The sequence below is a fragment of the Mercenaria mercenaria genome, chromosome 6 (genome assembly GCF_021730395.1).
Source record: "Mercenaria mercenaria strain notata chromosome 6, MADL_Memer_1, whole genome shotgun sequence".
NCBI lineage: Eukaryota > Metazoa > Mollusca > Bivalvia > Venerida > Veneridae > Mercenaria > Mercenaria mercenaria.
In genome coordinates, this window is record NC_069366.1 from 20,879,031 (window position 1) to 20,901,069 (window position 22,039).

Below are 22,039 nucleotides of genomic sequence, written 5' to 3' on the forward strand. Positions count from 1 at the left end.
TCATCAATTATCAAGCAGTGGTTAAGAGATGGCTGAAGGCAAAGCGTCGCAGAATTTGAAAATTAACATGATGATAAACACAGGGCTATTTTTCCCAGATTTTGGGAAGCAGCCCTAGCCTGTTTATGTTGGGAAATTCAATCTAAGTGAATGATTCAAGCCTGACTTTTAAGGAAATTAGTGAATTGAAGCCATATTGAATTGTAATATAAGTGATGAATTCTTTTTCCATAAATAGTTACTGTTTTTTGTATTAAAGGTTTCGTGTGACATGTATATACAATATATTTTTCAAAGTCTTATTCAGTCTAAAGCTTCAATAAGAAATACGACTTTACCACACTCGTACAAACTTTTATACAATATACAATGTAGCATAGAGTTTTCAGAAATAATAAAAGTATTTTGAGATAAAGATAAAGGAAGGAATAATTAAATTCATACAAACATCTTGATTGACTGATGCTGATCAAAAAGTAAATAACACGCATTTGATATTTTAAATTAAAACAAAACTAGTTCAAAATCACAAAATTTCACTAGATGTATTATTTCTAACGGAGTTATATTCTTTTAATACAGTATTTTGTTCTTGTGTTTTTGTGTATTTTACAATGTATTTTATTGTTTTAGTTTTTCTGTGTGCCTTGATTGAAATGTACTGACAGTTTCCCATAGTCATAGAAGACAATAATAAATAAATAAATAAATTTTAATACATATATTGTGTCATATATTCAGTAAGCATTATTAGAGAGAAGTACAATAAAATAAAATAGCGAATAAAATATGGAACAAAAAATGGCAAAGATGTTCTCATTTGTGAAGAAAGCACCGCATTTTGCAGGAAATTACTTTAAGGGATCCCAAATCCTACAAGAGCAGGAGAAACGATTTATCTACCATGGAACCTCCTTTTAAATCTATTTTAAAAAAAGAGATGTAAAAATATCTTAAAAATAGTTTTAAGCCTACCCGCTTAGCGTTAATTCGATCCCAAGGCGAGGCTTATGTTCTCTGGGACAATTTGATAAAAGACATTGTGTCTGAAATCATTTGTCCTCCACCTCTGATTCATGTGGGGATGTTGGCAGTTACTTGCGGAGAACAGGATTGTACTGGTACAGAATCAAGGAACACTGGTTAAGTTAACTGCTCGCCGTTACATGACTGAAATACTGTTGAAAAAAGGCGTTAAACCGAAAACAAAAAACAAACAATAAAAATAGTTTTCATTTAAATTGAAATTCATCTATATAGTAATGTTTCATATTATCTAAACATGGATAACATATTACTTACATAGACCGACAACCATTTGGTATACAAAATATAAAATATACAAATTTTACCCCTAAATACTCCTATTTCTCAAGATACATACTAAAAAGGGACATAATCAGGTATTTACTGTAATGTAGAATTTTAAAACTGACTGTAAAAAGAGGTTTCTTAAGAAGAAAGCATAAAAAATTGTATTTTAACATTATAAAGTAAATCAGGGAAGGATTACATATACGATTTGTTGGCTTGAATCAACCAAAAAATGTTTTATTTATTTCAATCAAATATATCTAGAACAATTTTCAAAAGGTTAATTCATGACCTTGATCAAATATAACCCTTGACACAAAATTTATTCAATCCAATTTTTATATACATTCAAAATACATGGCTCAGGAAAACTGATTTGAGGTCCTTAAAGGGAAAATTGTTAAAAAAAATCTCATTCAAAGGCAAACTAATTTATACTTATTTATTCTAAGCGTTAAAATATCATATTACTGAACTTTTCATAAACAAATAAACTGAATTAATGTACATCATGTAAAAGAGATCAACAAGTAAAAGCTATTCACATTTTGAGGTCCGTGAGGTATCTTATATAACATACTTTAATGTACCCATATGTACATGAATAGTCCGCTTCACAATTTTTGAATATTCAGTTTTCAATCCTGTTTTATACTAGTTTCATTCTTACATCCATTTAATAATAGTAACGCTGTATTGGTTTAATTTGAAGAACTGATTAACTGTTACACATGTAATTATTAGGGCAATAGGTTTATATAAAAAAGAGAAGCCCCTAAACGGATCATTTTTTAATGTTTTGTAGGGAACGTCAAAGTTAACCTCATTAATCTTTTGTTTTTTTACATTACAGTATATGACATAATATGTTTTAAAATCAAATGACTCATCCAAAGACCAATAAAATATAATAAACTGATATTTGCACCGCCTCAATAGATATTTAAGAACTGTAATAGGTTTCCAGTATTTCTCTAAAAAAAAAATAAAATCTGGTATTTGTTTGACAAATTTACTTGTCCTATACATGATTGTGTTGTTGCAGTGGCATTTAATCGGTTCTTTGAAGTGTACACCATAATGGAACTCAAGCGTTATTACTGGTTCATCCAGAGTGACAGGATTAAGCAATGCAAAGGTCACAATAGTATAAGATGATGAATTAAAGTAAACTTGCAACATTTGTTTCAAAAGAACTATCCAGCTTTTAACAGTGTTTACTGTTGAGAGGAAGACCCCAGGTGCCTTCTTCGGACATAACTTTAGCACTGAACTGGCGCCTGGATAAATCCATGAATTGTTCACAAAGCCAACTTGATGACTTACTCTTATCAGAAAACAGACATCTCGTGCGGGGTTTCGAACATACAAAGATACGAGCGGATACAAGCTACAGACCATATCCCCATGGTATTCTAGATCCGAATTTTACATTTGAAATTATGAACAAATACCCAACAAATCTATTGTGCATCCAAGTTTGTGCGGCAACGACCTAGCATTCGTTTTCTACAAACATACCAACATAACAGTAACCTGAGTAAGAAAAAAGTCACTCATGGTGTGATATTCAAGATTTATTTAAATGGTTGCAATGCAAGTAAATCCATCAATCTCTATCCAGATTTGTATACCGAATACCATTTAGCAATTCACACAGCTTTAATTTGCGTTTGCCAATATTATATGTTGTTAACTTCAACAAGAAAAAAATACGTTTCGCGTGAGAAAACTTGAAATATTTGCAATGTGTGGACAGGTGCATTTATCAAAATCCTGTCAAAATGAGGATGTAGAAGTCATGCATTAAATTAAATATATTTCAAAAACGATAACAACAAAAAAACTAGTATATCCTTAATGTGTAAGTTTTGCCTCTGTAACGAAAGGATATTAGGATATTAGATAACCAAATAAATAAAAAATGATAATAACAGCTTTGCACACGGTTCGAATGTGCGATTTGTTCACATGTGTATCAGTTGGGATTAGGTAAGAGTTTAGATGCAGTTACCCTAAGAGACACATTGTTTGGTTCCTTTGGCAATACACAATATGCTTGAAAGGGGCTTGGAAGTTGCAAAATAAAACATATTACAGAATGACATAGTGTTTCAGTGACGCAAGTATTTTGAAACATAATATATATATGTGTACTGTTACTGTTGATTTAAAGTGTGTCCTGAGCTGTATTGTATAGAGCAATTCACAAAACTCTGAGTTTTCAATATTCTAAGTCTGGCATAATTCATTTTGTTCTTTATCGTTGTATCGAAGTAATTAAAGGACAAATCTGCGAAATAAATATTAAACATTTTAAAATCGTAGATAAAATTCGTAATGAATACTAGTACGGACCGAGTCTCGTGTCAGAGCGATCAAGCTATTGATGCACACACTTTTCAGAGTACTCCTCATAAATATATATAATATGTGACAAACAAAATATATCAACGCTGGAATATAGCAAGAGAACGCATCTCTTGCCAAAAGTTTTTCAACATTTTCAAGGGGAAGCCCTTAAACCCCAATCCGCCGGGGGATGGAGATCCCCCTCCCACACCTACCCCACACTCGCAGCATCTCTGCTTGGTTCGTAGCTATGCTGCTCATATCTGGCGTACATTTCAAAATCATCCAGGCATTCCCCTGTCTGACATATATTGTAAAAATGATATTTCTGATGTTCTATAAATAGAAATAGTAGAAAGCCTACCTATCTTTCATCTAATTCTTTGGAAGTTACCCTTAACACACAATTACTGATGGTATTCCTAATACTATATTGGACAAAGCTATGATTATAATTAGGACGGTCTGCGATAGCCATTTCCGTGCTGAATGAGGTCCATCGGCTATACAGAGTTGCAGAATATTATACTCAACTCTGACCTACAAGTACAATGCTCTGCATGATCATTTCTTATTAGAGACATGATATTGTTTGGAACCTTAGATAAAAATACTCTGTTTCCTTATTTTTCTTATGTAGGATAAGTGTAGCTCAAATATTTTAGGAAGACATCAGTTATTTTAAGAAGACATTGTTTATAAACTTATCGATTAATCTTTACATCTAAATTTATTTGGCATGGCTTCCTTTTATGTCAGTATTATCATAATTATATTCATCTGTAGCAAAATTTTTATATGTAACTATTTCCGGTATCTATATATATATATTGACATTTTCACTTGGATTACAAAATCAATTAGAAGAACATGAAATATCTACACTAAATCACTATTTCGAAAATTTCATATTCACCCGAAAATAGACAAATTTCTATTTAACTGGCTACTATGATAATACCTTATGTAAAATTGTCTGTATAGTATATTTCAAACAAGTACCATTAATATGATTAACGGAAATGTTTCAGTTATTTTTCAGTCATCTTTGAGCTGTAGTAGACAGTACCCCTTTTTCTTTATTTGTCAAATTTTCACATGTCAGGTTTTAATGCTAATGCAGTCTAAGATTGGTTGAACTTCTTAAAAATCCGTAATACCAGATATTTTAGTTAGTAGCCACATATTTATTAATAACTCATGCGTAAAACAAATCATATCATCACAAACTCAAATCACGAATTCAGTGAAGTACAAATTCAACGTAATATATAATCAGAACGAAAGTAGAAAAATGTAAAGCAACTGGCATCAAGGACACCCTCCCTTGAAAAACATGTCCCATGTGACTTCTCACACTTTCCATTTTTAAAGTACCTGTCTTACAAAACAACCAGGAACAGAGACTTGCGACGTTGTCTTTAACGCCATCTTACACTTAGCGATGATGTTTCTTAGTTAAATCAGTATGAGAAAAACAATATCACATGAGTTTACTATATGTGTTGACACATTTCGGAAAATATGCCTAAATAGAGAATATGATAAAGATATTTCTATATTCGTAAATTTCCTGATTTTGCATGTTTATTTATCTTCTATTTTTCAAGTTGATTGTTGTTAGTTTGTTTCAAGTTTAACTCACATTTCTTTAAACTACTTGTTGGAAGTACATTGTCAGCAAAATGTAGTTACTTTACTTGTTCTTTTTTTCTTTCTTCAGGAGACAGGCAATAGCTTGGGAAAGATTTATGACGAATATCGGGGGTATGTTTATTTCATTATAAACCTTACAGAAATCTTATTTCAAGTGAACTAATCACCGCGGAATACGAGAATTATACTTATGAACCCTAAAATTCTTAAGTTTTGAAAATTGAGTCGTTAATTAATGTGTTTATACATGTTTAGTTTTAATTTTGAGGTCAAGAAATGCCTGGCAATAAGTTGATTTTATATGAAAGGCATCCTAAAGCCTTTCATAACGCTGCAAGAATGTTTAAAAATCAGATCATTATTGAAGAAGAAATAACAGTTTGAAATTGATGAAAATGTTTCATCATGGACGCCCTTTTTGTGTGTTAATGACGTCCTTTACAAACTGCTGAATTCTTTATTTTAGAAATAACCTTTTAAATAGATTAATTTCATAATATTTCTTGAGTGTAAGATGTAAAACTTGGTAATTTCTCATTATAGGTGGAAAAAAGTAGAGAAATTATTATACAGAAGTTAGTAAATAGAGTTAAAAAATGTGTCTTAAATTTCAAATTAATCCGCCATTTTGATTTTGTTGCCATGAAAACAAAATGGTTGAGATTTTGATCAAATATTTAAATGCTCATAACTTACTCATGTTTAACCCAATTTTGAAAATTATTTCACTTCTTTAAACGATTGGGGGCCTCCGAGGCCGAGTGGTTAAGGTCGCTGACTTCAAATCACTTGCCCCTCATCGATGTGGGTTCGAGCCTCACTCGGGGCGTTGAATTCTTCATGTGAGGAAGCCATCCAGCTGGCTTACGGAAGGTCGGTAGTTCTACCCAGGTGCCCGCTCGTGATGAAATAATGCACGGAGGGGCACCTGGGGTCTTCCTGGAAAGTCGCAATATGACCTATCATGTGTCGGTGCGACGTTAAATCCAAAAAAAATCTTTAAACGATTAAAGAAATCCTAGAAGATGACATCAATATAAGAACAACATTGCCTTTTTCTTTTAGATAATGTAAAATCATATCATAATGAAATGAAACGAGTCTGGGCAAAAACTCAACAGATAACCTCCGCAAAAGTAGACGTCATAGCAGGATCAAGTCCAGAAACACTGGGTTATTATCATGTGCATCTAAATTATGGCTAACAAATTTATCCGCGAAAACCTCTGAAGTTCTACTACATGTACAAGTCAATGAATACTAAATGTGCCTCAAATACACATACATACACTGTACTTGTTTAATACCACAGTCACACATACGGCGCAAATAGCTACGTTTAGCTACGGATAGAAACGTAGTAATCCGTATCGATCCGTACCTGAGCCGTACCGACTGGTACGGATTGATACGTGTTACTACTTTAAGGTACGGCTCAGGTACGGGTCGATACGGATTACTACGTTTCTATCCGTAGCTAAACGTAGCTATTTGCGCCGTATGTGTGACTGGGGTCAACACAATGTGAGAGCATGATAATACGATAATAACAAACAGATACAAGAAACGCATGTTTTTATGCTTATCAAACATTCGTTTCGCTCTGTTCCTCGTAATTCCTGCAGCGGCAGTTTGCTTGATGCCTACATGGTACGGACACGAACCATCCTGTACATACCGCCAGCGATTCCTGCGCTATATTTTTAATTACAGTGCCTTTGTATCTAATTTATTTGTTACTCATAAGAAAGTTTTTGTAAAGATATTTTCTAAGCTATATTATTTTTAATATCAAGTTGGTAACATATGGTCAAATTTAGTTGATAAAACCAGAGACATTTTTGGTAATATGACTAGATACCGTACCTACCGTGGCCCGGATACCTGACAATCTTAAATATCACTACCACTGGCATGGATACCTGACATTTGTACCATATCATCATCTTGGCTCGGACACCTTACAATGGTACCATATCCTCTACTAGATACATCCCAAAATTTGAATTGGGACGTAACCCAGGCAACATATTTTTTCTCAATTAAGTGGCTTAACCAGAGCGTGTATTTTTGTTGATGTTTTCAATGAAATAAACAATATATTAGGAAAAAGCTTCTTCAGCAAAATTACCGTTACTATAAATTACATAAATACTTATCAAAATAAGATTTGGTTATGAAATTTTAAATTAATTCAGAAACCTTTCCTTGAGAAGGTATATCAAAACTTTGTTTTTGCAGGGATTTAGTTTACAAACTTTTTACGACTTTTGGTTATCGAAATTTCCTAGCAGAATTAAAATGTTTTGTGTGACGGAATTGGGGGAGGTGTAATAGTTAGTTTTTAAATTCCTTCGAGACTGAGCTTTTTATTTTTGTCTTCTGATCTGTTTGTCGGAACCTTAAGGATGTTTTCCGTATTACTTGGACGTCTACAAAGGTATGGAGTATACGCGGTTTTGGTTCTTAAGGACTGCTTTTTTACTTCACAAGAGCATTTGTTCTGTTTCACATAAAGTGCCTTCTGTTGTAATTGTAACCAGACGCATACCCTGCGTTCTAGCTGGCTAGTAACAAATTTGACAATTACTAGTTTCAAAAAAATGGTAGAGATAAAGTGTTCAATTATAAGATTCGGTACATAGAAAGTAAAGAAAAATGATACAAAACAAACCTTTGTGGCAGACGCCATCAACATGATCATAAACATTAGAACTTGATTTTAAAATTCCGATTTTTTTCCTTCTACATATTTTTGATAGGACATTCTTTTCATAATTACGTGTTTAAATATTTTTAAATATTTTTGCCATTTCTAAATTTGTCATTAAGCGAAATTAAGGTGTAATTTACTAAATTAATTCAGTACATAATTCATAAACAAATTGATATCCGGACGCCTAGTGGATGAGCTAAGCTTCCGGTTACCGGATGGTTAGAACGCAGGATAGTCGTCCAATTACCGGACGGCTACACACTTCCATAATAGACCTTTCGAACGTAAACATAATTACGAAACGGAATACTGAATCCGTAACATTTTAGGCTAATTTGTGGTCTAGGGGAGACAATTTCATCCAATAGTAATGCAATAATATCTCCCTTAGACCATTGTTTGCAAATAACATTAACGGATTCAGTAATCCGTTTCCGATTTACGTTTACGTTAGAAATGTCTAATATTCATAACTGCTGAAGAGGAAGGCCGAGACGACCTTTAAAAACTTTCATTTGAATCAATTGCTTTATTAATTTTAAAATTAACAATATTTATGGTTAGGATGTTAGGTTAGGCATTTTTCAAAATATATCAGCTTGAACTATTTGTTTTTTCGATGGAGCATTTCCCCGAAACCCCGCTAGGATTCCGCACCCCATCTAAAGCCAAATTCTGGATTCTCCAAAAAGGCAGTAAAGTACCTGCCGTAGAATTAGTAAAAACGAGAAGAAAATTTGATATTTGATAAGAATTGAAATAGGTAATGATGCTACTGTATGTACCTCTTTGCATATCCTGTGCACAGTTATGTGTTGACATGTTTTGATATCTTTATTGTATATGTCTTTATTTATGAACGTACAAATCTATTAATCAAGATTTGATATTAGGCATTTAGGTGTGTTTATCATATTGTAGCTACATAATCAAGTGTCTGTAACCATGCAGATTAGCCTAACTCATTTGGATTACTGAAAAGCTTTATTTTGTAATCTTATTTTTCTAGTTTACACTTTTCATTTATCTAAAATACAACGACCACTAGAAAATACCACACTGAGATGGCCAGCAATTGGGAAAATATAATATTATTTTCAATTCTATGTTTGGTAAATGAAGCCTATAGATTACTTATTTAAATAATTATCAGTTCATTGATATGAAACGCCAACTAAATTTCCAATTAGCTACACGATACACACTGCACGTTTTCCGCTTATGTATTATTTCTTTGGCCACACGCAACACTTACTCGCGTTTTCTCGCGAGCAAATCAGTTAGACACGCAAAAAATAGGGAACTTAAACGCGGATGCTAATGTACGATTAAGAGACATATTTCATATATGAAGTTTACACCTTCATGGGGAAATAAACAGAATAAAATCTAATTGTTTTTCTATATAACATTTTGTAATGAAGATATAAATTGTTATTTACTAAAAATTATTCCACATAAAATATAGCTCCATAACCAAAATACATATAAAACAAATAAAATTGTTTATGTTATGTACGTGTAATGTGCAATTCAATCTACTAGCATAAACATATTTCTAAAAGTGTTTAGCTTTGATGAAATCTGGGATAAACTTCAAAAACTGAAAATTTCATTATAAACTTATAATCACTTTTATAACATTTCGTGTTTAATGCAATTCTATAAAACGACATTTTTTTTAATACACATGGTTTTATTTCTTTTCTTTCAAAATATAGAACAAACAGAAAGATGTGAAATGGCAAGAAGTGAGCTTTATGATTGAGATATGGGGCTAATTGTGTCTGAAAGGGATGGTCTTAGCAAATCGCTTTTAATGAGGGATGAAATAGCCTTCAAAGTATACGGATTCAGATTTACTTGTCGAGAATTCTTTATATATTTGAACACAAACTTATTTCATCTGATATCAACACACTACACAGACTTGCATATATACGTTTTATTACTAATAATTATGTCAAAAGTCAGTATGCAGAAATATTATCTTTTATGATTTTGGAATGGCAATAGCTTTTGCATGTTGTAGAATGAATATTTTATTTCTATTGAATTTTTTTTTTGCTTTATTCGCTTATGTTATTTTATGATGAACGATATTAAACATAACAATTGTCAACCCGTTTACATAAAGTAGGTCAGTAATATTTATTATTATAAAACTTTGAATTGAATACGTTCGTCAAAAACTATTGCAATTTCAAAACAAAGTTAGCTCTATAATTTTCTACAATTCAGTTTTATTCATATTTTGTCTTCTAGGTTTATAAGCACTGTTCAAGTAAAGTGCCAACATGAAACAAGATGTGGACCGAAAAGTGATTCGGGATACAGTGTGTGTAGTGACATGCAGTACGAACCCAGAAAGCCATGTCTCGTATATTCATTTGGGTTTGTATCTAGTAAATTCTCATTTATGATAAGTAAAGTGAGTAATTAAATCTTTATTTTAGAGGGTGGTTAATTTAGCTGATGCTAATCTTTCATGAGGCCCTCTCATGAAGAAAATACATAATATACAGAACGTAATGCATAAGAAACATGTCTGAGTACAAAGGCCTTTACATATAAACATAAAATAGATTCTTATGAAAACAAAAAGAAAATATTTTATGAAATTTTCATAAGTTGACACATGATGGTTTAAAGCATGAACTAGCAGATTTAACTTCTTAAGGCAAACAGTTTCCAAATAAAAGGACAAGAATATAGCATACTATATTTGAACAATTATGTGTCCGTATTTGGTATAAAAAATTCTTTATTGTGTTTGATCGCAAAGTGAAAGAAGTATCATTCGCTTGGGATATTTCACAAATGTAACTAAGATGTAAATTATTTGCAAATTTATACACAATACAAGCCTTTGTATAAAAAAGTCGCTGATCAAATTGATGTATTGATAGAGAACATAATGCCTGGTTATACTTTTCTGTATATCGAACCGCCCGTTTCTGTATTAGTATTAATTTGTGTGTATTTGAATACATTGTGTTTCCCCATATGATAGAGCAATAGTCTAAATGTTGTTATATGTATGCCGTGAAAAGCAAAATTCTATAATTTGTGTCTAGAAAACAGCAACCAAATAAACGACGCCAACTTTTTGCAGATAGTTTTTATATGTGAATTCCATTTCAAATCATATTGAATAGTAACACCTAAGAGTTGTTCACCAGATGTTTGTCCAAGTATTACATTTTTATTTGAAAGTGCAAAATCATTAGTATCATTGTAATAAATATAAGACGTACACTTGTTTAAACATTAAAAAAACATTTAAAATTGTCAGTCGAGATTGTTTGATGATAGTTGTTCTTATCTATAATGGTAAAAAGAAAACACCTGCTTTTTTATGCAATGGCCAATACATAATTATATATGTCTTCAGGTGCAAAAAGATATCTTTATGTAACATGTTCAGAGTTGTACTCGATAATTGCAGCATGTTATTTAAGTTACCTTAACGATTATTTGAAAATGATGAAGCTCGAATGAGGTGAACAGCCAAGCTCATTAGCATCTTGATTCAGTGAAATGCAGAACATGGTGTTGTTAATGTTCCCGCTAAGTTTTGTTTTTTTATAAATTGATCACCAAATTATGTCACAGCTGAACATCTTGAAAACCAATATCCATGGTTCTTGTCCCCCCCCCCTCCAGGGTTTTAATCAAATACGATATGTAAGAGCTTTAAAAAAAGTTTTGTTCTCTCAATTGATCATTTCATTTTGTAATTCACGTTTTTATTTGTTTTAAAAATACTGATATCAGTTGTTTCAATAGGTTTAATTGTCAAAAAAAAATACCAGATACATTTAAAATATAGTATTTTCATAAACATATATTTAAGAATTTAACATTCAACAGTTTTAAGAACAAGTACATTATCATTACAGCTAGTATACGTTACTAAAATTCACGATATAATCTTTTCATTTCGTTGTCAATTGATTGTTTATGTTGTCCTTACAATGAGGTTTAGACTTAGATAATGTGCGTATCTTATCAAGTGTGAACTAGTTTGATATAATTATGTTTAAAGAACAGCATTAACATTGTAGCTTACGTTGCTGAATGAGTATTTTAGTAACTGAAAAATGCATGCTTACAACTGTTTAACAACAATGAATTCACATTTTTTTCATGAATGAGAAAAGTTGTAGAATTAAAAATTCTTCCGTTACCTTGTAATAGGGAATTTAGTATTTACTGCGATTAACAGTGCTTTTCAGTTTCCCTCCCGCTTAAATCAACAAGTAGAGCGTAGATCTACGGACCGCGGGATTGTGAGTCGGATCCCTGGATGAAGCGTATTCTCCGTGACGATTTGATAAAAAACATTGTATTTTAAATGAAAAGTTGGCAGTTACTTGCGGAGAACAGGTTTGTACTGGAACAGAATCCAGGAGCACTGGTTAGTTTTACTGCCCGCTGTTATATAATTGAAATACTGTTGAAAAATGGCGATAAACTAAAAACAAACAAGCAAACTGATATTTGTAGTCACCTAAGTTATCATTACTACTATCTGTTTCGTATATGGTATCAATTATATTGGCCATCTCTACGTCTTCAAAGTTCTCATCAAAGTCATCAGAGTCATATATTGTTGGTGTTTTACAAATAATTTCAGCTAGTTTTTGATTTTATTGATTTTATTATTGGAACCCTAGTCATATTCCAACAAATTTCCGTCTACATGAATATTCTCATCAGCATGAAGCCAAACAATCACTTGATAGTTCACACGACGTTGTTTATGCATCTTAAATGGCCGTTGGCGCGGTGGCAATAGACTCATGTCTCTACCATTATATGTATTCAGAACATTTTTGCCAGCACGTACTTGATACTTTTCAAGCAACATGTCATTATCTACGTTTGTTAATGTCATTGTATTCTTTGTGTCTATTGATTGCACAAACAATTATTTTAATGCCGTTAAAGAGGTTATCAGATTAGTGATGTGTATGACCTAGTTCCGCTTATGTTGCAACATACTCCTGATTTTACTCGACCAATCTGATTTGTTCCACTTTCCCTGTGAGAACAAAAGCACTGCTTGTGTCACAACCAGTCAGACAGTGTATTGCAGGCAAAGCTAAGCATATTCTTTCTCATTTACTATTAAAGATGTTGTGAACATTTAAAGGGCGTCTCTAGTACCTGTTCCCGTGTCAAATAAAACAGTATTTCGTACTTTTGAAGAATATTTCGTCAATAAGATAAACACGTCTGTATCTTGGGATCTAACTATGATTGTCGCCTTTTGTTTCGTACCAGCAGTACTGATGTCTAAGCAGTTGAGTGTTATTCTTGTGTCTGCTTCTTACTGTACAGTGGTACATAAGGTCGACCTTGAACTTTGTTCCTACTTCACTTGTGAGCAATTAAGATTTTCACCTTTGATAATATACAGCATAGGAATCTGCTGTCCAATATTAGAAAACAAAATTGATCAACTGTGACAGTTTCAGCCACGTCTTGGAATGTTGCAGGGATGGTTACGAAGCCTTGCAGCAGGGCGTTACTGTCGAACAGGAAAACAATGGCTAGTTTTCGTCTCAATTGAAGAGTCCATATAGTGAAGTAGTTTTGACTTGTATGTATCACTGCAGTAGCTAAAGACCAGGGGACCGGTCCAAGAGGAAAATACAGTGTCAGTTCTGTCGTTCTGAGCAGCCAAAAGAATCAACTGTCAGAATGTGATACGTTCTTTTCTTATCTGTAATATTTTGTTTTGAGCATTGGTTACTTTCCTTTTAACTTAAGCTTTGACAAATGTTTTAAGTTTACTTTTCTGTATGGGCCCATGACAAGGAAATAAATTTTTCAAGTAATCTTCTTTTGTTAATTTCATTCATTGTCATTTCACTTCTTTCGTTGCATTACGAAGGTCATAAGTCATTTATGCATTCGCAGGAGTATCATATGACACACGGTAAAGTTTATCTTTGTTATTTTCAGTCTGGAACGGGTTCATGAAGGATTCTGTTGCCATCATAACCTTTTCAACTCCTTCTTTACTTATGTGTATCTGAGTAGGTTGTACTTCTTTGTGTTTGGACAGTTCATCTCTATTTATGTCTGCATTCTAAAGTGCTGCTTCAATAAACCTGGCGCTCGTTAATGACGGGACATGCACTGGTTGTAGTATGCAACAAAGTATCTACTGAAACAAATTACGTCAGGGTCTGATTTTGAATGTCTGTTAATTTTCTGCTCTATAGTAATATCAACAGCTTTTCTGCATTCCGGTACAGAGACCTAGATACACCAAAACAACTACTTTGGAGTAGCTCTTCTGTACCTAGATCAATTCATCGATGTTTACAGGTAAATTGAGATATATCGTGCACAGTTTGTACAGAGATGGTATATGTAAATAAAGAACATTAATCTTAGTTGCTTAAATGAGCATCAATATCATGTCATGTGAATCAATTCTATTAACAGAATTGAGCATTTTTTGCCACATTCGCCCTTTCCTCTGATTTCTGATTTGAACTGCTAATATCTGTTGAAAGTTATTTACTTCAAACACCTGAGGTATTGTTTTAATAAAACACTTACATTTATAAATTTGACTTGTTTTCTTTATAAGATATTACACTTGAAGAACTTAACATGTGGCTATATCTTCGGCGCATCTTTTGCACTATAACATCCAAATTTTGCGCTCGTGCTGAATTGGATTCAATCGTGCCATTCAACCAACAATATATTTTTAACTTCATGTTGTTTTCGAGTAAGTAAATTATCCATGTTTCCAAAGACAATAAAATTTCACAAAGAAAATCGTTAATTACATGCATACATGATTTTCGTGCAAAAACGGCTATTGTGGGGTACTGACTTCACGGTTGATTGATTTTTAAATTAGCATGTGAAGTTCTTCGAGTGTAATGTGATATGAAGAAAACAAGTGAAATTTATAAATTAAAAGTGTTTGATTAAAAATACCCAAGTTAAACATCTGGATAGTTTCTTTTGCTGTTTAGTATACTTCAAACACCTTTTCTTTGCATTAGCATTTATTTATTTATTCATCCATGTATCCATCCTATCCATCCATCCACCCACCTACCTACCTACCTACCTACCTACCTATCTATTTCATCTCATTTTCCTCTCGATGAACATTATTTAATTTTATACAAAATATTTGCTTGTTAACATTTATTGTAAATACTAAATAAAATATTTATTTGAAAAAATTATTTTACCATATCCTTACCGTTATCATAAATTTGAAACTGTAATAGTCAACAATATTACTATACTGTTACTGTACCTTACCGCTTACATTTTCGTGATACTTAGTAATGAGAAACTATGAATTCATATAACTATATTTCCTATTTTGGTTATAATTTTTGATAAAACAAATAAAAATAATTAGTTACATTTACGAACATACCTATAAGTGGCACTCTTACCTACAAAATATAAAATATTTATGGCAGTCAGTATTTACTAAACAGGTAATATTAACGTATAAAGTAGGCTGTAATAATAAAAAGAACCCGATTGCAGGATGACAAAAATTGTAGAATAATCATGCTGTATACTTTAAGAAAATTAAAGCGTAGAAATATCCCTATAGAGTTCGCGCGTATATGGGGAGTTTGGTTGGGTATAGTTAGCTCAAGGCCTAATGATGTATACTCGCGGAATAATGTAAATCTGCCTGGTTATCAAGTCAAAATGTTAATAGAACTTAACGTTTGACTTCGCTAACAAAAAAGGGAACGTCTTGTAAAGTATAGTATATTTTAGATGAGCCCTAATAAAAACACTCATTTTTTACTAAATTACTTAAATATATGTGTCTGTGTACTTTATGATAGTTGAATAAAAACAGTCAAGACAGTACAATGCTAGAATCACGGATAAAAACTGGCCAAAGTGTGCAATTGAAATATTTCAATATTTCAGCTTGGTATAATAATAACGAAACGTAACAGTTTTCGTTTTAATTTTTATTTTTTTCCTTAGATCACACTTCATATTTGGATTCGAAATTGATGTAATAAGGAAGTTCGAATGTGAAATCCATACATTTGATCCAAGGTATGTAGTAACTGTTATCTTTTCCATAATGTTTTATAAGAGATGTGGCAATAATCGTAAAAATAAAACACTTGTAAAGGCCATATTCAGGAGGTTAAAGCAAACTTTGATAATAGCGTGATTAGATATACTCGGACTCTTCGAACAAACAACATCTCAAATATCATTGCGTCGTCTAACAGGAACATTGATAGAGGATTACTTTAAGAATGTTCGTGAATATGATATGTTAAGCTTCAATATATATAGTTAGATATGCTGTTTGAAATGGAGCGTTTTCAGTGAGCTCATCTACGCATAAGACGAGCGTTGTTGATTTACGTGAACAGAGGCTTAATGCCTTTATTAGAAAAAAAACCTTGGTGGCATGAGGGTTGATATTTCAAATGATAAAATGAGTTTTCTGCTTTTTTGTTGATCCTTCGAAAGTTGTTTTGTAAATTTAACAGTTCATTTTGTAAGCATAACAACATAGATTAAATCTGGACAACTGAAAAGTAAACATGTTGTATTTGTTATGTCATTAGGATCATTAGCTTACGTTGACGTATATCGGTCAGTCTGTCACATGAAGAACATTTATATTTCAACGAAATTGAAACTGTGCATTTCGAAATAACGAATGTAGTCAATAATTTGTAAATCAGTGTTTAAGCCCATTTAAGGTCAATGATTTCATTTAGATTGTGTGTCATAACGTCATGAACGAAACCATGCAGCAGTATTTATTTGTACATAATATAATAAATATATGTTAATAACATGATAAAGCCACCAAGACCAAATGGTTTTGGTGTAACGTCGCACCGACACAATTATAGGCCATATGGCGACTTTCCAGCTTTTGGTGGTGGAGGAAGGCCCCAGGTGCCCCTCCGTGCATTATTTCATCACGAGCGGGCACCTGGGTAGAACCACCGACCTTCCGTAAGCCAGCTGGATGGCTTCCTCACATGAAGAATTCGACGCCCCGAGTGAGGCTCGAACCCACAAGATGAGGGGCAAGTGATTTGAAGTCAGCGACCTTAACCACTCGGCCACGGAGGCCCCTAAATGTACATGAAAAATTATAAACTGGAATTGCTTTAGAAAGTCTCCAGCAAAATCACATTTTTAGGACTTTTAACTGGTTACGTTTTTACAATCTTACTCAAATCAAAAATGTTAATTAAAACGCATTTTCTAAAGACTTGACTGATATTTCCACGAAACGTTAAATGTATATATAATATTATTGAAGTTTTAATTCAAGTTTATGTTACCAATACATTTGGTCATTTCTCTATTATTATTTCAACCTTTAGGGAGACCAGAATATACGTTTGCTCACATGTACCTTTCGTGGCTCGTCAAATGGCTTGTGAATGATTTATTCAACTACGTAACATTTGCATTAATTTGTCGTGTCAGGATAATAGCCGCTTGCTTCCGTGTTATGCGTTCTATTAGATATGTTGTGAATTGCATACCTATATATGTTGGCAAATAGGACAATAAACCTTTCCTGACTCGTCAAATGGCCGTATTTATTCAACTACGTAACATTTGCATTAATTTGTTGTTTCAGGGTAAATAAACGATTGCTTCTGTGTTATGCGTTCTATTAGATATGTTGTGAATTGCGTACCTATATTTGTTGGCAAATAGGATAATAAACCTTTCGTGGCTCGTATAATGGCCTTATTTATTCAACTACGTAACATTTGCATTAATTTGTCGTTTCAGGGTAAATAAACGATTGCTTCTGTGTTATGCGTTCTGTTAGATATGTTGAGAATTGCATACCTATATATGTTGGCAAATAGGACAATAAACCTTTCTTGACTCGTCAAATGGCCGTATTTATTCAACTACGTAACATTTGCATTAATTTGTTGTTTCAGGGTAAATAAACGATTGCTTCTGTGTTATGCGTTCTATTAGATATGTTGTGAATTGCATACCTATATTTGTTGGCAAATAGGATAATAAACCTTTCGTTGCTCGTATAATGGCCTTATTTATTCAACTACGTAACATTTGCATTAATTTGTCGTTTCAGGGTAAATGAACGATTGCTTCTGTGTTATGCGTTCTGTTAGATATGTTGTGAATTGCATACCTATATTTGTTGGCAAATAGGATAATAAACCTTTCTTGGCTCGTCAAATGGCCTTATTTATTCAACTACGTAACGTTTGCATTAATTTGTCGTTTCAGGGTAAATAAACGATTGCTTCTGTGTTATGCGTTCTGTTAGATATGTTGTGAATTGCATAGTTTTACCTATATTTGTTGGCAAATAGGATAATAAACCTTTCGTGGCTCGTCAAATGGCCTTATTTATTCAACTACGTAACGTTTGCATTAATTTGTCGTTTCAGGGCTTATGTGTTATATTAGTCATGTTGTGAATTGCATACTTATATTGGTTGGCATAATAAAGCTGAATAAGAGATACCTGCCTAGTAACACATTTCTTGGAACTTATACAAAGCTAACTTGATTGCGAAATAAATATCGTATATATTTCATCCTTTCAGCTAATTGTTAGAATATGAGAGTGAGATATAACACTGAAAATTATCGCAAATTTTTTTCACTGGTGAGAGGCTAAAGAATCGGTAACTTAGCGAAAACATGAATGATAAAATAATATTTGATATACACGTAAGATAAATTCTAACACGACCAGCAAATAACCTACATACATGTAGAGCAAAATCTATCTCGGGTTATTTTGCAATAAACCACTCGCGTGCAGTGACGTCATCCGATCCAAGTGCGTAGCACGGTCGTAAAAAGTAGATACCATTTTCGTTCTTATGCGAAACAATATATCACTCAGGCCTACGGCCTTCGTGATATATTCTTACGCATAAGAACCCAAAACACGGGTTATTCTATGATTATTATTTCTTAAATATCGTCTAATTGTGAATCATATTTTACATATACACTCGAGGCTTTGAAAATCGTGAAAATACTGCGTCGGGATTTCACTTGCTGTGAGATATTTCAATCCGACATTTGAACATTCAAATATTCTCTAAAAGAGTAAGTTCTTTTGACTAGAAAGAGCTTTGTACGCTCATTGAAATAGAAAAATATGGAAAAACACTTGTTGCCCAATACGACAAAAATGAAAACGTTGCAAGCTCGGTTTTATTAAGCCTATTCATGGACGGAAGAGGAAATGCAAGCTACCATCCACGCCCTCTAGCCCCTAACCCGAATGTGACAACTAAACATGAATCGCTAGCGCGATTCATGATTTGCCGATCCTATTCTGTCGTTCATTTCGCATGAACACCGAAAAAAAATTCATTTCTTAAATAGAGATATGAGTGTGCTTCAGTATGAGGTATATGATTTGAAGGTGTTAAGGGTTCAGGGTAAGGCTACTGAAAGGTGCAAAATCCATCAAACTCCTTAGCATCGGGTTGAGCGGAAATTATTTGTATCGTTTGGTCATTTCTAAAGAAAACGCACAATTATATGCGTCTCAATTCAATTACGTTTATTCTTATGATAAACATAAATAACTATTGTTATAATAAAAATGTAAATTTGTAACATATCATCTGTATATGCCTAAAGAAGAAAAAGTAAATATACGTGAAAGGAAAATGATTTTTTCTTGCTTCAATAGAACAATTTCTAAACAATCCACAGTTGCTGTCTACATTACTAGATTTTTATATACATTTTTAATAAATAGAATTACAGAATACATGTTTCGCAAAATACGACACCTATTTGAATGTTTAACTATATATATATTAGGTTACTGTCTTATAAATTTAGGTTTATTGGGTGAGTCAGAGACTCGACTTTAATTTTTTTTGTAGACAAACTTCATAAATTTAAATTTAAAGGACAGTAACCTTATGTTCTATCTATTGTAGCTTCTGATCTAAAATCATTCTTTAATTAAAATTCAAAATTTACCACCAACTAGATCCGAGTCTGCCTCTGCATAGAAATTTAATAATTAGTAAGCCCCACAAAATTACGCAAGTAGGTATTTAAAATAAAAAAGAAACTAGATAAAATAAATGCTGAAAAGCAATGACTAACCTTGTTTTGTTTTGTACCCGACCTCACTGTTCTGCTGAACATGAATGAATAATTTTAACTTGCTGCCAAGCGAAGTTTTGCCCGTTCAGTTGAGTTGCATGTCGGATTATCCATCCTCACCAAGCAATCGATAGACGTGACTTATTCACACGCTATAACGCCGCTTGACAGAACAAATAGACAAACCGTTTCCTCGATGAATTTGTCCAATAACACTCGACTCCAGATGCAATATATTTAAGGTTTAAGGTGTAGCAGTATATCTCAAAACAACAGAAATTATAAGTAAACGAACAACATCTTGACAAACAACTAATCTGTCCAATACATGTTTTACTGTTCTGTCCCATATAAATGGATACTTTAAATATTCTAAAGAGTTGTTCCCCTTTAAAAAGAAATGTCATTTTTAAATAAATAAATGTAAACAATTGTCAAAAACGATGTTTTACCTAGTTTTGTTAAGTTAAGTTTGGTACGTTGTTGCAAATGCATCAAAACGAAGACATATAATGTTTAAAGGCGCTGAAGAGTCCAGAGGTATGGCCCATTCATGCAGTCCCTTTCTGGAATTTAATACATATATGAGTAAATTGACAATGATTTTGTAGAATAGTATACATGTTTTATATGATGTTTAATTTTCATGTAAAATAATGCTTTCTTTCTATGATTTGGTGATGTACAAACTTTTTTTTCCGAAACATGGACCTAACTCTTAAGTGCAGAAAGCTAAAATCCTGAACAAACGCTATACATAAGTATAGCCCGTTTCTCCGGGCGTTTCCGTTATAAAAACGTTTTAGGGTAATTGCACATACTGTATGCATACGCTATATATTTATGACATGGTCTCGCGTACCTAATAAAGGCATGTTTATAAAAATAATTGCATAAATATTTCTTTAAGCAATTATTCTCAAAAACAATATGTCGTCGTTTTGTTTTTGAACAAAATCAAAAAGGAGTCCGCCAAGCTTTATCGAGTCATTGACCTGATAAAGCAAAATTTATCATACCCCTTGATTTTTGCCTTTGTTTTGCCTGAAGGTAGAATAAAATTATTTTACTTGCAGATTTATTATCATGTTAATACTTATAATATTTTAGTATTCCAATTGCTGGTCATCATATTCCGGAAGGCATTAATTTTCATCTTATCGGACTATCAGACACCGACTCAACTAACGAACTTGGATGGAAAATGAGACAGCTCTCAACAATTCGGAAGTCTTTAAACCATACTAATGTAAGTTACATTCGAGCTTTAAATATTCCCCTTTTTATAATATTGATTAAAGCGATATGTTTTTTGTTTCAGTCGTTGTGATGGAATTTCTTTTTGATATACATGAGATTTTGCGTAAAATATGAATACAAAAGAGACAAATTAAGCAATAAACAAGGACTAAATATCATCTACAGGCAGACATAATCACGACTTTGAACGGACAGTGAAAAAAGGCAGGTCTGGAAAATATAACCTCACCCTGGATTATCGCTATATCAAAATGTTACATAATAATGTAAATAACATTTTCCCATTAAGTGTATTCCTTTAACATGGAGTGATAACAAAAGGAATTGTATGTAAAACTCAAACATGTTCCTGCATGTATCTGTACAAATAAAGCAAGAAGACCAACATACTCGTGTACTTCGTTTCTTTGTAAAAACTATATATACCTGACGAACCAGACTAAAGGTAAATATCAAAGACTCACTGGTTTTTGAAAACTGCTTATCAGTGTCCCATCAGTCTCCCCGTCAGAAACAAAGGAGAAAGCTTTCGTATTAAAAAATCGAGTTTTCACACAATAATCAGCTTTAGCTTACAAATGGTGTTTTAACAACTGATCGCTT

General features: G+C 32.6%; 1 protein-coding gene across 2 annotated transcripts in view; it reads left to right on the forward strand.

Annotated features, from left to right (window-relative positions):
* LOC123549463 (probable methyltransferase-like protein 24) overlaps positions 1 to 22,039 on the forward strand; it is a 34,783-nt gene that overhangs the window by 11,185 nt on the left and 1,559 nt on the right. For both annotated transcript variants that reach the window (XM_053545346.1, XM_053545347.1), the window contains exons 2-5: positions 5,390 to 5,433; positions 10,304 to 10,432; positions 16,043 to 16,117; positions 21,287 to 21,425. In XM_053545346.1, coding sequence (XP_053401321.1) covers positions 5,390 to 5,433; positions 10,304 to 10,432; positions 16,043 to 16,117; positions 21,287 to 21,425 — 387 coding nt within the window. The remainder of the gene's footprint in view (positions 1 to 5,389; positions 5,434 to 10,303; positions 10,433 to 16,042; positions 16,118 to 21,286; positions 21,426 to 22,039) is intronic.